The 15,638-nt window shown below is 38.9% G+C and overlaps 1 protein-coding gene across 1 annotated transcript; it reads left to right on the plus strand.

The window, feature by feature from the left end:
- The first annotated feature begins 4,254 nt into the window (after window positions 1-4,254).
- LOC146903670 (uncharacterized) lies at window positions 4,255-5,561 on the plus strand. Its single transcript, XM_085725078.1, has 3 exons — window positions 4,255-4,301; window positions 4,343-4,424; window positions 4,509-5,561. Exons 1-3 carry the CDS (start codon window positions 4,255-4,257, stop codon window positions 5,559-5,561), a joined length of 1,182 nt encoding a protein of 393 aa, XP_085581204.1.
- Window positions 5,562-15,638: the final 10,077 nt, after the last annotated feature.

The following is a 15,638-nucleotide window of genomic DNA, read 5'->3' on the forward strand; positions in this document are numbered from 1 at the left end:
TGACCTAATTTGGTGCAGCTTCTAATGCATGTTGAATTACTTTTTCTTTGATCTTCATGATTAAGCCTTGTAAAGCTTGATTCATCCAATTAGTCTTGAACTTATTCATAGGACTTCCTATTCCATTCAAAGGGCCTTGTAAATCAAGTTATATTTTGGGACCAAACGTGGCCTTTTAGAGAATCTTGACTTTTCGTGACCTCTTATTGAAATTTTATTTTAATGTAGGGAAATGTTAACTTGTGCCATGAGGGCACAAGTTAGGAAGCTAAATATAGAATTATTTACTTGGAAATTATGTATTCAACATTACAAAAGTTTAAATAATTATACTTTCAATACATAATTTATTTCTTATTTTATTTTATAGTTTCTTAACTTGTGCCCTTAGGGCACAAGATAACATGACCCTTTAATGTATACACTTCAGGCTAAATTGCATATTTAGTCTCTTAACTTATTTGTCGTTTTTATATTGGACCCATAACTAATTAAATGAAGAAGATGAATAAAGGTAAAAAACTTAGGTGTTGGTGGTACACTATATGATCTAACAGACATGCATAACTAATGGCTGTCATTTCGAGGAAAAAATTAAACGGTTAAAATTAATTAAATTAATGAGGTCTTTGGTGGACCACTTGCAATGTGTATCTACCTTGGAGATTAGGTTAACTATTTTGACGGTGAGGATCTATTTGGTTGACGGAAGATAACTTAAGGAACCAAATGTTGGATCATTAATCCAATGTTGGCCTTATATGTGAATAATTATGTGTTGGGATTTACTTTTCCCACCATATGCCTTTCCTTGCGCGCCCTATTTTTTTTCCCAAAATGCCCCTAGTCCGGATTATATAATTCGAACCCATTCCGGAATATTAAATCCGGATTTATTCGTGTATTTTGGCACTTCATCCACCCTGATGGATGATGATGCCAGTCATGAAAATATTGTTCCGGATTATATAATCCAAAAACTTTAGATAGCTTCCGGATTAAATAATCCGAAACGTGTAAAGCACCCCGTTGAAAGTCAACAAAAGGGGGTGGTGAATGATGGTTCCAGATTATATAATCCGGAATTTGCTAAACATGTCCGGATTGTATAATCCGGACTGCATCAGTACAGAGGCAGAAGCCATCTGTTTTGGCTGAGCCTCTATTTTGACACATTTTGCTTGCTTCCAAACAGACATATCATGCCGATGACATGTTCTAACAGTAAATTGTACTTATAACATTAAAATCATCAACATAACATAATTTTTGAACAACACATTAATCAAATATAATTAAAAATTATCCAATATTACATAACATTAAAAATTATCTAAGTGTTACATAATTCAAAAGCATTCAAAATGTTCAAACATTAACATAAAATACAATACTATCAGCCCCTAATAACTACACCCGTACCACCGCCACCTCTGCCACCACCTCTGGCACCACCTATGCCACCACCCCTGCCACCCTCAATAGCTCCCCAAAGACGTTAAACTTTCCCATCATGCACATCTCTCAACACATCCTCCAAATGCTGCCATTCCTCAGTCCCTTTCGGCACCAGATTGCTGATAAGTGCCAAGAAGTAGTATTTTAAATGTTTATTGACGGCACGTTTGTTACTTGTTTCACATGTTATCTAGGGAAAAGCCGAGAGAAAAGTGAATTTTGACCTATTACGCTTTAGTCATCTTACTTTACCCATTTGTGCTGGAATTGAGTGTCAAGACATCAAGCAAGAACCAAAAACAACAAATTTGAGCAAAGGGCATTTCACCATGGCGAGTTAATGGCGAGCAACTCTAGAGAGCTCCAGGCCACTTCGCCACAGAGTTGGCCATGGCGAACCATCTCGCCATGGAGAAGTAATGGCGAGCTAAAAGTTGAGCAGTTCCAGAAAGTTGGAAAATCAGGACAAGTGCATTTCGCCATGGTGAGCAAAAGTCCCGCCAGGCGAAATAAGGCGGTTTCATCTAATCCTTGTGACGTGGCAGAAACCCACTGGAGAAGAAAGCTCAAGTCGCCAGGCGAGGCAAACTTCGCCAGGCAAAATGTTACTTTTTCACATGTGTATAAAAGCTCATTGCCCTCCTTTTCAGACATTATCTTTTGACATTTTAGAGAGAGAATAGGGCGAAAATATACTGTTTTCATTGGGCAATAGTGGTTGAGTGTGGATTCATCAAGAATCTTGGAGAGATCAAGTTCCTTGCATGGATTCTCAACTTTTCTTCCACTTTTGTAAAGTTCTCATGACAATGATGAACTAAATCTCCTTAGTTGGGATTAGAGGTACTTGATTGAGCTTAGAATATAATCTTTTAATCTTGTAATATATGATTCTAGCAATTTCTATGATATTGAAGTTATTCTTGCAATTCAATTCCTATCTTTGATTTAATTGATATTGAAAAGTACTTTTGAATCTAGGTTTAGAATATTCATCTATCAAAACAACAATTCTAGACATAGGATTGATGTTTTGATAATCACACAAGGTATCAGAACTTAAAACTTTAGGATCGTTGAATAGATTGAAAAATCGTCGATTAAACAATACGATCGACAATTGGATTGTTTACTAGTTTTGGAAATCAACTATTGAACAATACAATTGATTTCTTAGGATTATTTGGACACGAATAATCTTGTTGAGCGATACATGATAATATCGGTAAAACGCTAGAATCCATATATGTGATTATTAGGTTATGTTTGACGCTTAATCAAGGAACTCTAATTCCAACGTTTTTACGCCTTATTACTCTCAACTTTTACTCTTGCACTTAGTTGACATAGTTTAAACAAAAAAACAATCTATCTTTCAAACTTAGAATGATATTTGGTGTTGAACGGTTTGTGAAATCGCACTAGTCCCTGAGGAAACGATTTATAAAATACTTACTTTGTTTGATGCAAAAATACTACATCAAAATGGCGCCGTTGCCGGGGACTGGCGTTTAGATATCATAGATAGGACAACTATTTTATCATTTTAAGAAATTTTGCACATAATTACTTTGTATATATATCATTCATTCATTATCCTTTGTGTTGCTAATCTCGTGGTTAGACTCTTGAAATCTGTTTATGCGAGGTACAGTTCCACCAGAGAAACTAAAATTCGATATTGAGATTGAGAAGACGGCTCGCAAGAACAACAGTTTGAAGAAAAAGAAAGAGCAAGAACTAGCCAAACAAAAGCAACAAGAAGGAACCTCAACTTTCACTCCTTCACTAATAACCATACTCGAAGAAGAAGAAGAAATGGCTGGAAACAATCAAAATGTGGATCGGAACAATCAAAGTGTCATGCCATGTTGGACAAGTCCAAGACGGCTAGCTCATCTTGGAAAGGATAAGGAGAAACAAATAGAGTTGAAGTCCGGAACTATACAGTTGGTTTTAAACCATCCATTTTCCGGGCTAGATCATGAAGATCCTTACCAACATCAGTCGGTGTTTTATGCCCTAGCCAACAGTCTTGGGGCATCCGAAGCTGATGAAGAAGCTGGTTTCATTAGGTTGTTCCAACACTCACTCATCGGCAAATCTCGGGAGTAGTATCTTGATCAACCACCATCAGTCTTGAACGATTGGAATGCATTGGAGAAAGCGTTCCAAGAAAGATTCTTTCCTGATCATAAACACATGGATACTAAAACCACAAATCTTGCACAAAACAAAATCTTGACTCAACAACTCGAAGAAATGAAGAATCAAATGAAAGAGATGCCTAAACTCATCAAAGAACAATTGCAAAAGGAACAAAGGCATCAACAGGTTCATTTTTGTGAGATGTGTTTCGGTGATCATCCAACGGGTTATTGTCCGCCGCAACTTGAAGAAGAAGTCAATTATTTGGGCAATCAACAAAGGTATGGACAATTTCAAGTTCAATATCCGGGCAACTCAAACCAACAACGGTATCCGAACAACAATAACTTTCAAAGAGGAAACAACTTCAAACAACTATGGAGGTCTACTGCCGGACCTTCAAATCAACAGCCATACAACAACAACTTCCAACAATATCCTCCCAACAAGATCGCACACAAAAGCTTGAAGATACTCTCAATTAATTCATGCAACTCACCATGGCCAATCAGCAAAACCACACCGCATCCATCAAAAATCTTGAGACGCAAATGGGACAACAAGCTCAACACTTGAGCCAAATCTCCCAAATATTGGCCAACCAACAAGGAGGGTCCTTCATGGAAAATACACAAAACAATCCCAACAATGGCAAGAATGAACAATGCAAGGCCATATCAACAAGAAGTGGCAAGGTGATTGGGTAAGGGATTGGTGATAACTTGGAGGTGGAGAGGCAAGTTGTTGAGAATGAAGAGGAGGTGGATAGAGAAGAGAGTGAGAAGGAAGAGGTGGATGTGTATAAAGATGATGAAGATGTAAATAATAGGAGTGTAGTCGAAAAAGAACAAAAAAATGAAAAAGAAGAAAAATATCAAAAAGATGAAGTTTTAGTTGAAAAGGATGTAGAGAAGAACACGAAGAAAGAAGTCGGGAAGGATGTGCCGGCTCACAAGCTTCCATATCCTAAAGCTCAATCAAAGAAGGAGTTGGAGAAGCATTTCAAGAGATTCCTTGATATTTTCAAGAAGTTGGAGATCAACATTCCATTTGCCGAAGCTCTTGACCAAATGCCGACTTATGCCAAGTTTATGAAGGAGATCTTGTCCAAGAAGCGTCGATACAATGACGATGAAACAATCCAACTTGACGTAAATTGTAGTGCAATCATCCAAAGGTGGTTACCAAGGAAAGAAAGAGATCCCGGGAGAGTTACCTTACCGGTGGCAATTGGTAACGTCAATGTCAGTAAAGCTTTAATTGATCTAGGTTCAAGCATCAATCTTATACCATATTCGGTTGTCAAGAGGGTTGGTGGCTTAGACCTTAAGTTAACTAAAATGACTTTACAACTAGCCGACAAATTCATAGCCCGACCAATGGGGATAGATGAGGATGTCTTGGTTAAAATGGATAAATTTGTTTTTCCCGTGGACTTCCTGGTAATGGATATTGAAGAAGATGATGACGTGCCTTTAATTCTTGGAAGAACATTCATGTTTTCCGCAAGGATGATGATTGAATGTGATGATGGTTTGATGAAGGTGCATCTTGACAATGAAGAAATCAATTTCAATCTCCAGGATGCAATGAAGCACTCCAAAGACAAAGGAGCTTGTTTTAAGGTGGATGCAATGGATGAAGTTATCATGGATACAAGGAAACAATTGCATAAGCCTACAACTCTTGAAAGAGTGCTCACCGATGCACTTAATGTTCTTAGTGTGGAGGAAGAAAAGGATACTGAAGAATGTTTGAAAGAGCTAGAGACTTTCAAGGAGATTCCTCAAAAGAAAGCAAAGATGGAGGAATTGAAAGACAAAGACAAGATTGAAGAATCAAAGGTTGAAATGAAAGTCTTGCCGTCACATCTTAAATATGTGTTCCTTGAAGAAGACAACACAGAACCAGTGATTATTAGTAGCTCTTTGTCCAACAAGGAAGAAAAAAATTGACCGAAGTGCTCAAAGACAACAAAGAAGCAATAGGATAGAAGTTGTCCGACCTTAAAGGCATAAGCCCCTCATATTGTATGCACAAGATCAATATGGAGGAGAACTTCAAACCGGTGGCTCAACCTCAACACCAGTTAAATCCAACAATGAAAGAAGTAGTCCGCAAAGAAGTGGTTAAGTTGCTTGAGGCCGACATGATCTATCCCATCTCGGATAGTGCTTGGGTAAGCCCGGTACAAGTGGTACCAAAGAAGGGTGGTATGACGGTAGTCAAGAATGAAAAGAATGAGCTCATACATACAAGAACCGTCACCGGGTGGCGGATGTGTATTGACTATCGGAGACTTAACCAAGCCACAAGGAAAGACCATTTTCCATTACCTTTTATGGATCAAATGCTTGAACGATTGTCCTGGAAAACATATTATTATTTCCTTGATGGTTACTCGGGCTACAACCAAATAACAGTCAATCCGGTGGACCATGAAAAGACGGCGTTTACTTGTCCTTTTGGGATTTTTGCATATAGAAGGATGTCGTTCAGTTTATGTAATGCGCCTGCAACATTTCAAAGGTGTATGCAAGCAATATTCTCCAACTTGATTGAGAAGAGTATTGAGGTATTCATGGATGATTTCTCCGTGTTTGGATCATCCTATGATGTGCGCTTGAATAACTTGGACACCATGCTGAAGCGGTGTAAAGAAACCAATCTAGTGCTTAATTGGGAAAAATGCCATTTCATGGTGACCGAAGGTATTGTACTTGGTCACAAGATATCATCAAGAGGCATTGAAGTTGATAAGGCGAAGATTGATGTGATTGGAAACCTCCCACCACCGGTGAATGTCAAAGGTGTCCGTAGCTTTCTTGGCCATGCCGGGTTTTACCGAAGATTCATCAAAGACTTCTCAAAGATAGCGAAGCCATTGAGCAACTTGCTCAATAAAGATAAGCCTTTTGTCTTTGATAATGATTATTTAATTGCATTTGAAACTTTAAAAGATAGGTTGACCTCCGCACCAATAATCACTGCTCCTAATTGGGATTTAAACTTTGAATTAATGTGTGATGCTAGTGATTATGCTGTTGGTGCCGTGTTAGGTCAACGTAAGAACAAAAATTTTCATGCCATACACTATGCAAGTAAAGTTTTGAATGAAGCACAAATTAATTATGCTACTACAAAAAAAGAACTACTTACAATTGTGTATGCATTAGAGAAATTTTGTTCTTACCTTGTAGGTTCCAAAATTGTTGTCTATACTAATCATCCAGCCATCAAGTATCTCCTTACTAAGTCCGATTCAAAACCAAGGCTCATCTGGTGGATGTTGTTATTACAAGAGTTTGACTTAGAGATTAAAGACAAGAAAGGTACAGAGAATCTTGTGGCTGACCACCTATCAAGGTTAATGAACAAAGAAGTGACAAGGAATGAACCGGAAGTTCTTGAATAATTTCCCGATGAAAAGTTGTTTGCAATCAAAGAAAGACCATGGTTTGCCGATATGGCGAACTACAAAGTAAACGAATTCATTCCGGAAGACTATACTTGGCAACAACGCAAGAAGTTCCTCCATGAAGCTAATCATTATGTATGGGACGAGCCATACTTGTTTAAGATTAGAGCTGACAACCTCTTGCGTAGGTGTGTTGACGATGATGGCGCAAAGAAGATATTGTGGCAATGCCACAATTCACCCTATGGAGGTCACTTCAATGGAGAGAGAACGACCACAAAGGTGATTCAATCCAGTTTCTATTGGCCAACACTTTTCAAAGATGCCTATACACATTGCAAGTATTGTGATGAGTGTCAAAGAGCCGGAGGAATGTCAAAGCGGAATGAAATGCCATTACAAAGTATTCTTGAAGTAAAAGTCTTTATTTGTTTGGGTATAGATTTTGTTGGCCCCTTTCCTTCACCATACTCCAATGAATACATCTTGGTAGCTGTTGATTATGTCTCAAAGTGGGTGGAAGTCGTCGCATCGCCTAAAGCCGATAGCAAGATGGTAGTAAAGTTTCTAAAGAAGAATATATTCACCCGATTTGGAACACCAAGAGTTTTGATAAGTGATGGAGGTTCACATTTTTGTAACACACAACTTGCCAAGGCATTAGATCATTATGGTGTGAAATACAAGGTAGCATCACCGTACCATCCACAAATAAATGGCCAAGCCGAGGTATCAAACCGTGAAGTGAAAAGAATCTTAGAGAAAACAGTCTCGGAATCAAGGAAGGATTGGTCAACAAAGCTTGATTAGGCTTTGTGGGCTTATAGGACAGCTTACAAATCTCCTATAGGTCTCACTCCATTTCAAATGGTCTACGGCAAATCATGTCACTTACCGGTGGAGCTGGAACATAAAGCGTTTTGGGAGCTTAAATTCTTGAATTTTGATCAAGAGAAAGCTGGTGAGAAGAGAAAAGTTCAAATGCATCAACTTAAGGAGATGAGAAACCAAGCATATGAATCCTCAAGGTTGTTCAAAGAAAAAGCCAAGAAGTACCATGACAAAAGGATCGTGCAGAGAGACTTTAAGCCCAAACAGATGGTATTGCTATTCAATTCAAGATTGAGACTTTTTTCGGGTAAATTAAAGTCCAAGTGGTCCGGACGCTTCATGGTAAAGGAAGTCAAACCATATGGAGCTGTGGAACTTGAAGATCCAGTTACTAAAGCTAGCTGGACAGTGAATGGGCAGAGACTAAAGCTCTATTTTGGTGGTGAAGTTGACCTGCTCACGTCGACAATTTCACTTAACAATCCATGAACTCAAATGAAAAAGGCGTCGAGCTAACGACGAAAAACTTGCGCTTGTTGGGAGGCACCCCAATTTTGTAAGTACTTTTACTATTTTTATGCATATTAGGCTTAGGAATAAGAAAACATATCAAAAATCCAAAAACAGAAACAACCTGCAAAATTCTGGTCTGAAACTGTCAATTCCGCCAGGCGAACATAACCCCTGCCTGGCGAAAATTACAGGTCATTTGACCTGCGTTGACTACCAATTCCTTCGCCATGGCGAACATAACGCCTGCCTGGCGAAATGCTGCAGAATGGCAGTTACGAATTCCAATGCCACTAACTCACCATAACTCCTCCCAACCACCCATTATCCCTCATTATCTTCAAAATTTCGGTTGTCTCTCTCTCTCTCTCCACTATACACATCATTTCTCTCTTCCAAACCCTAAACTCACAAAGAAACTCTTCACACAAATTCTACTCAAGTAAATTCAAGTCAAGCTTACATTTTTACATCATCTCTGTATTAGATTTACTCAAACATCAGGTTTGTCATCTATTTATTTCATTGCTTATTGTAAATTTCATGTTCTTGACAAAACCCTAGGTTAGTTGACAATAGCAATGTTAATCCCTTCTCCTTGTTGATTTAAATCCCTAAATGACAGAGATGAACAAAAATCAGACTATAATCTGTGTTCTTTCCTTGCTCAAACCACAACTTTTGAATCTCTAACCCAATCTTTTGTAAATTTTCGCATAAAAAGGGTTGTTGTGACAAAACTCTGATTTACTTCATCTCTTGGTCATGATTAGGGTCGAAAATTATTGATATAGGCTAGAACAATCATACATTAGAAAAAAACAAGGAGAACTGTTGATTTCTTGAAGAAAAGGGTTGAATTTCGAATTCTGGGTTCACTCGCCATGGCGAAGTGTTCAATAAAAACCCAGAAACTTGAATGTCACCTAGCCTTGGCGAAGTCAATCCCGCCTGGCGAAATTCACAGGAACCAGAAAAATTAGTTTTTTTATCTACTGTAAATTAATTCCTTTCTAATCCATTTTCCTGTGAATTGTATGGATTTCCTAATTGTGTTTCTTTTCAGGCATGGCACCTAAGAATCAACAAAAGGCATCAACTTCTGCTAGAGGAAAGGGGAAGCAATCTGAAGCTGCACCCGCTCAAAGACCATATGACGAGCACATGTTCTTTAGTGCAGACCATCAGGACAGGTATCAGAAACTATGCAGCCGAAAGATTTGGCATGACAAGCAGTTTCAAATTTCAGCTGAAGGGAAGTACCGAGTACTTGCTGCCATCATTCAAAAGGGAAAATGGGAGAAATTGGTCGCCCCTCACCCTCAAATCAACACAGAGATTGTGCGCGAGTTCTATGCCAAAGCCCACCCTGTAGAAGGAGAGGAATTCAGCTTCAAAACAATGATCAGGGGCAGGGTGATCAACTTTGATCGCCAAGGCATCAATGACTACCTCGGGAAACCATACAAACTCAAAACCCAGATGAGTTGTGTCCCTTTCACCTTCAGCAAAACAAAGGGAACTGGGATCATGAAGCCATTCAAGCAACAATCCTGAAACTGGGAATGGGGTATGATAAGAGTGTGACCGGGCGTGATACCGTCAAGAAATGTAACATGACCCCAATTGCTCAAACCATATGCAAACTGATTTTTTTCAACATCAAACCTAAGAGTCACCTTTCTACCTGTACCATAGATATCCCACCCCTCATTTACTACATCCTCACCGATCAACCAGTTGACATTGCCACGATCATTGCTGAAGAACTCAAGGATATTGCTTTAAGCAACAAGGATAGGGTCCCTCTAGCCTTTCCTGGATTGATTATGGGGTTGATCATTAGCCTCCGCATCAAAATTCCTAACCATGTTCATGAAGAGTTGCAGAACCCGATCACTGATGCGATCATTGCCAGGCACAGTGATAAAGAGAAAAGGGGTAAGAAGGGCACAAAAGCTTCCTCATCACATCAACCTCAAGCTCCAGCAACTGGTGGTGATTTCTCCCACGTGGACCCATACCAGCAATAGTGCTTCACCTACACTTGAGATTACTTGGATGCTAACAAGAGGGATGTATCTTCATTGCACGATTCCTTGTACCGGATGCAGCTACACTCCGGCTAACCGCAAGAAGCAGCCCATCAAGTCTCAACACCGGAAGCTTACATGACTTATTATGCTTGACCTGGGGACATGCCATTTGTTCATGGGGGGGGGGGGGTGTTTCTTCATTTATGTAGGTTGATGAGCAAGTTGATGATGATCAGGGTGGTGCAGACTTACATGATCCGGACGAAGTGGCAAGTGCGAATTCAAGCGAAGGCACTCCGAGTTATGAGGAGCAGGACTGAAGAGAAGTAAAGAAAAGACTTGAAAGCACACCTGAAATGAGTGATATTTAAAGATGCTTTCAGTCAATTCTATATTTCTAGACTTGTCTTTTAATGCTTTACTTTTAATACTCTTTGAACTATTTGCTTCTGCATTGTGTTTAATTTGTTATGTGTGACTTTAGTGTTATGTTTTGAACTATTACTGTGTTCGTATTGTGGGATGTTGTAATGTGACGTGCTTGAGACAATGTGTTTTAAGTACGATATGTTCGTATTGTTTGATAACGTATCGTGTTGTTGAAATTCTGTCAAGTACTTCATTTTGAAATATTTTGTAAATTGTGGAAGTTTGTTTTGGTTTATTACTATTGCTTGTTTGGCATGAAATTGAAAAATGCTCATGCTTCAAATTGCAAAGTGCTTGAAAGATAGCCAAAAAGAGCAAAATCTCAGATGAATGATAATGATAGATAGTTGTCATAAAGCACATAGCAGCACATAGCCAAGGTACAAGTTTCCGGTTTTTTCTATATTTTTACTTGAATGTGAAACGGGTACTTTGCACAAATTTCATTTCATTTAGTTCTCCGCAATAACATGATTATTTGTGAACCACTTAGTTCTAGACAAAAGGTGAGGAAACCTCAAATGTTTGTACTATATGCAAAAGGAGACCGACATTCACTGCTTAACTCAGTTGCTTTATGTTAAATCCAATAATTGTTTTGAATTGTGTGAAAGCATGGAAACGATCATGGCACATTTTTGTTAATGAGTGAAACATACTTGACCACAAATAGCCTACCTTGTGAGAAGAGCGAGTATTTGCTAATCCAGTTGAGCCAAATGAATCGGAGTCCTCAATTATGAACTGTCAATTCATAAGCACAATGCTTGATGAATTTGCCCTTAAGTTTTTTCAAAATCCAGTTCATTCTTGACGCACTTTAGGACTCTGATATGTTTTTAATTGTTCAACCCTAAACTTTCATTGTTTAATTGCCCCTTTTGCCATAGAATAGGGGAACATTCAAATAAAGTATGTTTTTATTCAAGTTAGGGAGAAAAGGTAGATGTAAATCACTTGTCAAGTAGAATGGTGTAATTTTAATTTTGATCAAGACAACATAGTGTTGTAAATACAAAAAGAAAAAGAAAAGAAAACAATGTGTACATGATAAGAAAAAGAAAAAGCGAAAAGGAAAAAGAAAGGAAAATCCAAAAATAGAATAAGTTGTCAAGATCAAGGTGTATCATGTTTAAACACTTAGGGTTTGTTTAGGGGATTCTTGTAAATTTGTCTTTTGAATGTAAATAGAAGGAATGTTCCCATATGCTTGGCCATTTGAATTCAATTGTCCCACAAATGTCCTTTCTTTTGTAGCCAAGCCAAGTTACAACCCGTAAAGACCTTTTGATCCATATTTTTATGCCTTTTGAAATGATAGTTGGATGGACACATAACTTGATTGCCGGATGTGTGTTTATAACCCTCACTCATTTGATTTCAATTGTTCATTTACTTACCAAGAAGTGTGTTAGGTGTGGTTCGGAAATAAGTGTGTTATTGACTTGAACTATGTGACATGTATTTTGTGCTTAGAACTCATTTCACACTTGCAGTGGATTTCCAGATTAGTCGAAAACTTTAGACTTGCCCGCGCATTCATTTTGAATCATTCATCTGCAAAAGTTTTCAAAACTTTTTCGTCCTTGCGTCTTGTCTTAAACTTGTTATGTTTTCAATCTTTTATTTGGGGACAAACAAAGAGTTAAGTTGGGGAGAGTTTGATAAGTTCCAAGAAGTAGTATTTTAAATGTTTATTTACGACACATTTGTTACTTGTTTTACAAGTTATCTAGGGAAAAGCCGAGAGAAAAGTGAATTTTGACCTATTACGCTTTAGTTATCTTACTCTACCCATTTGTGCAGGAATTGAGTGTCAAGACATCAAGCAAGAACCAAAAACAACAAATTTTAGCAAAGGCCATTTCGCCATGGCGAGCCAAATGGCGAGCAACTCCAGAGAGCTCCAGGCCACTTTGCCACAGAGTTGGCCATGGCGAACCATCTCGCCATGGCGAAGTAATGGGGAGCTAAAAGGCGAGCAGTTCCAAAAAGTTGGAAAATCAGGACAAGAGCATTTCGCCATGTCGAGCAAAAGTCCCGCCAGGCGAACTATGGCAGTTTCTTCTGATCCTTGTGACGTGGCAGAAACCCACAGGCAAACTTCGCCAGGCGAAATGTTACTTTTTCACATGTGTATAAAAGCTCATTGCCCTCATTTTCAGACATTATCTTATGACATTTTAGAGAGAGAATATGGCGAAAATATACTGTTTTCATTGAGTGTGGATTCATCAAGATTCTTGGAGAGATCAAGTTCCTTGCATGGATTCTCAACTTTTCTTCCACTTTTGTAAAGTTCTCATGACAATGATGAACTAAATCTCCTTAGTTGGGATTAGAGGTACTTGATTGAGCTTAGAATGTAATCTTTTAATCTTGTAATATATGATTCTAGCAATTTCTATGATATTGAAGTTATTCTTGCAATTCAATTCCTATCTTTGATTTAATTGATATTGAAAAGTACTTTTGAATCTAGGTTTAGAATATTCATCTATCAAAACAACAATTCTAGACATATGATTGATGTTTTGATAATCGCACAAGGTGTCAGAACTTAAAACTTTCGGATCGTTGAATAGATTGAGAAATCGTCGATTAAACAATACGATCGACAATTGGATTGTTTACTAGTTTGGGAAATGAACTATTGAACAATACAATTGATTTCACAGGATTATTTGGACACGAATAATCTTGTTGAGCGATACATGATAATATCGGTAAAACGCTAGAATCCATATATGTGATTATTAGGTTATGTTTGACGATTTATCAAGGAACTCTAATTCCAACGTTTTTACGCCTTATTACTCTCAACTTTTACTCTTGCACTTAGTTCACATAGTTTAAACAAACAAATAATCTATCTTTCAAACTTAGAATGATATTTGGTGTCGAACGGTTTGTGATATCGCACTAGTCCCTGAGGAGACGATTTGTACAATACTTACTTTGTTTGATGCAAAAATACTACATATCCTTCCCAGACATCCTTGCTTCCCATACCTGGGAAGTGATGAAACACCCAAGCCTGCACCAAAGACAACCACATATAAATATACAAACCATATACACTTACATTTTAAAAAATAAAATATAGTTCTTAATTTATACCTGCAACAAACTCAGGTATCCTACCACCTGACTGGTGTTCCAAAGTGCATCATTGTTGAGCTCCTTATACAAGTGAGCTAGTGCCGCAACTCCCCATGAATAACCATCACAAAGATCAAGGTCTCTGAAGTACTTCAGGTAGACAATATCCTCATCCCACTGGCTTTTGTCACCGAAGATCGTGATCCCCGCCAAGTATAGCAAATATTTGCGGACAGCCTGGTCCCGCAACCTCTGCACCTCCTCAGTCACACCATACTCAGACGCCAAATCCTTCCGCTACTTCAAACGCTCCTTGAATATCGTCTCCAAGTAGCTAAATCTACAATGTGCACCTTTGGTCTTGTCGACCTCTTTAAGAGCATCACTCGTACTAGACCCCAAGTACTCCTCCATCCATTCCACCGCCTCGTCCAGTGATATGGACCCGTGGGACAGGAGCATGTCGTCAATGGGGATATGCAGCAAAGAGGCCACATCATCAAGTGTGACTGTCATCTCCCCAAACGGAATGTGGAAGCTGGAAGTCTCCTCGTGCCACCTCTCCACGAATGCACAAATCAGCCCATAGTCAATAATGTTGCAGCTGGTATCCTGGAGCCAACCAAGGCTTGTGGCATGCAATCTGTTCTCCCACCACCGTGCAGCCATGATAGGTCTGGTGTCATCATCATGCATCGCTTCTATCTTCTTTCCGTTGTTGATGCATTTTAATTTTCCACGCCACTGCAAATAATTAAAATTAATAAAGTGAGTTTAAACTCATGGCTTCACAAACATATTTAACAATAAATAAACTAGTCAGATTTAACAGTACATAAACAGGCAGTTTCCGATATAAAGTGAGTTTCAGATATAAATTGAGTTTAACAATACATACCACGCCATCAGCCGCCTTCATGGCCACGTGCACATGGTACCTCCACAGCAGGTCAGTCTAGTGTGGGCCACCAGGATAGTCGTCTAGTGGCTCAGGGTCCACCACCTTTTTCTTTCGCCTTCGCTGTGGCTCGGCATCTTCCATTTCCTCGTCCATACCCTGCAGCTCCTCCTCAAGCTCCTGCTCCTCCAAGGCTACAATTCCACATCAGCCTGCTCCTGCTCCATATATTGTTACTGCTCCTGCTGATGCTCGATATCAGGCTCGACATCAACACGTCTTCCTCTACCAACCCGACGCCTCGGAGGAACACCATCTTCAGCCTCTAGCTGTTGCCTAGGCGCTCTCCTACGGGAAGCATGCCCTGCCTCCCTTACGCGCTGAGTATTAGATGTTGAACCTTCTGTAACATTCAAATTAGGGTAATCAAACATCACAATCAAACAGCACAAAACAGAAGCAAAACAACATTCTGGGTTTGTCCGGATTTCGAAATCCGGAATAGCAACAACCAATTCCGAAAAACAAAATTCGAATTGCATTCGAACAGAATTCCAAAAAAATATCGACCAAATTAACCTTGCATGTGTACAGAAATCGAACTTACCTTCCATGATGTTTGACAAGGGTTGAAATGCGGTGCTTTTGAGCAACAAAACTCCAAATTTGGACAAGATTTGTGGTGTTCGAAATTTGGGATAATGTAGAGAGAGAGAGAATGCTGAAAGTGAAACTGTAAAACTGTAAAAATGGGGGGTGAAGTTCCTTTTATACTTCGCAATTGTCCGGATTATATATTCCGAAGTAA

This window comes from Medicago sativa, chromosome 7, assembly GCF_051527215.1.
Source record: "Medicago sativa cultivar Bolivia chromosome 7, Bolivia_mono, whole genome shotgun sequence".
NCBI lineage: Eukaryota > Viridiplantae > Streptophyta > Magnoliopsida > Fabales > Fabaceae > Medicago > Medicago sativa.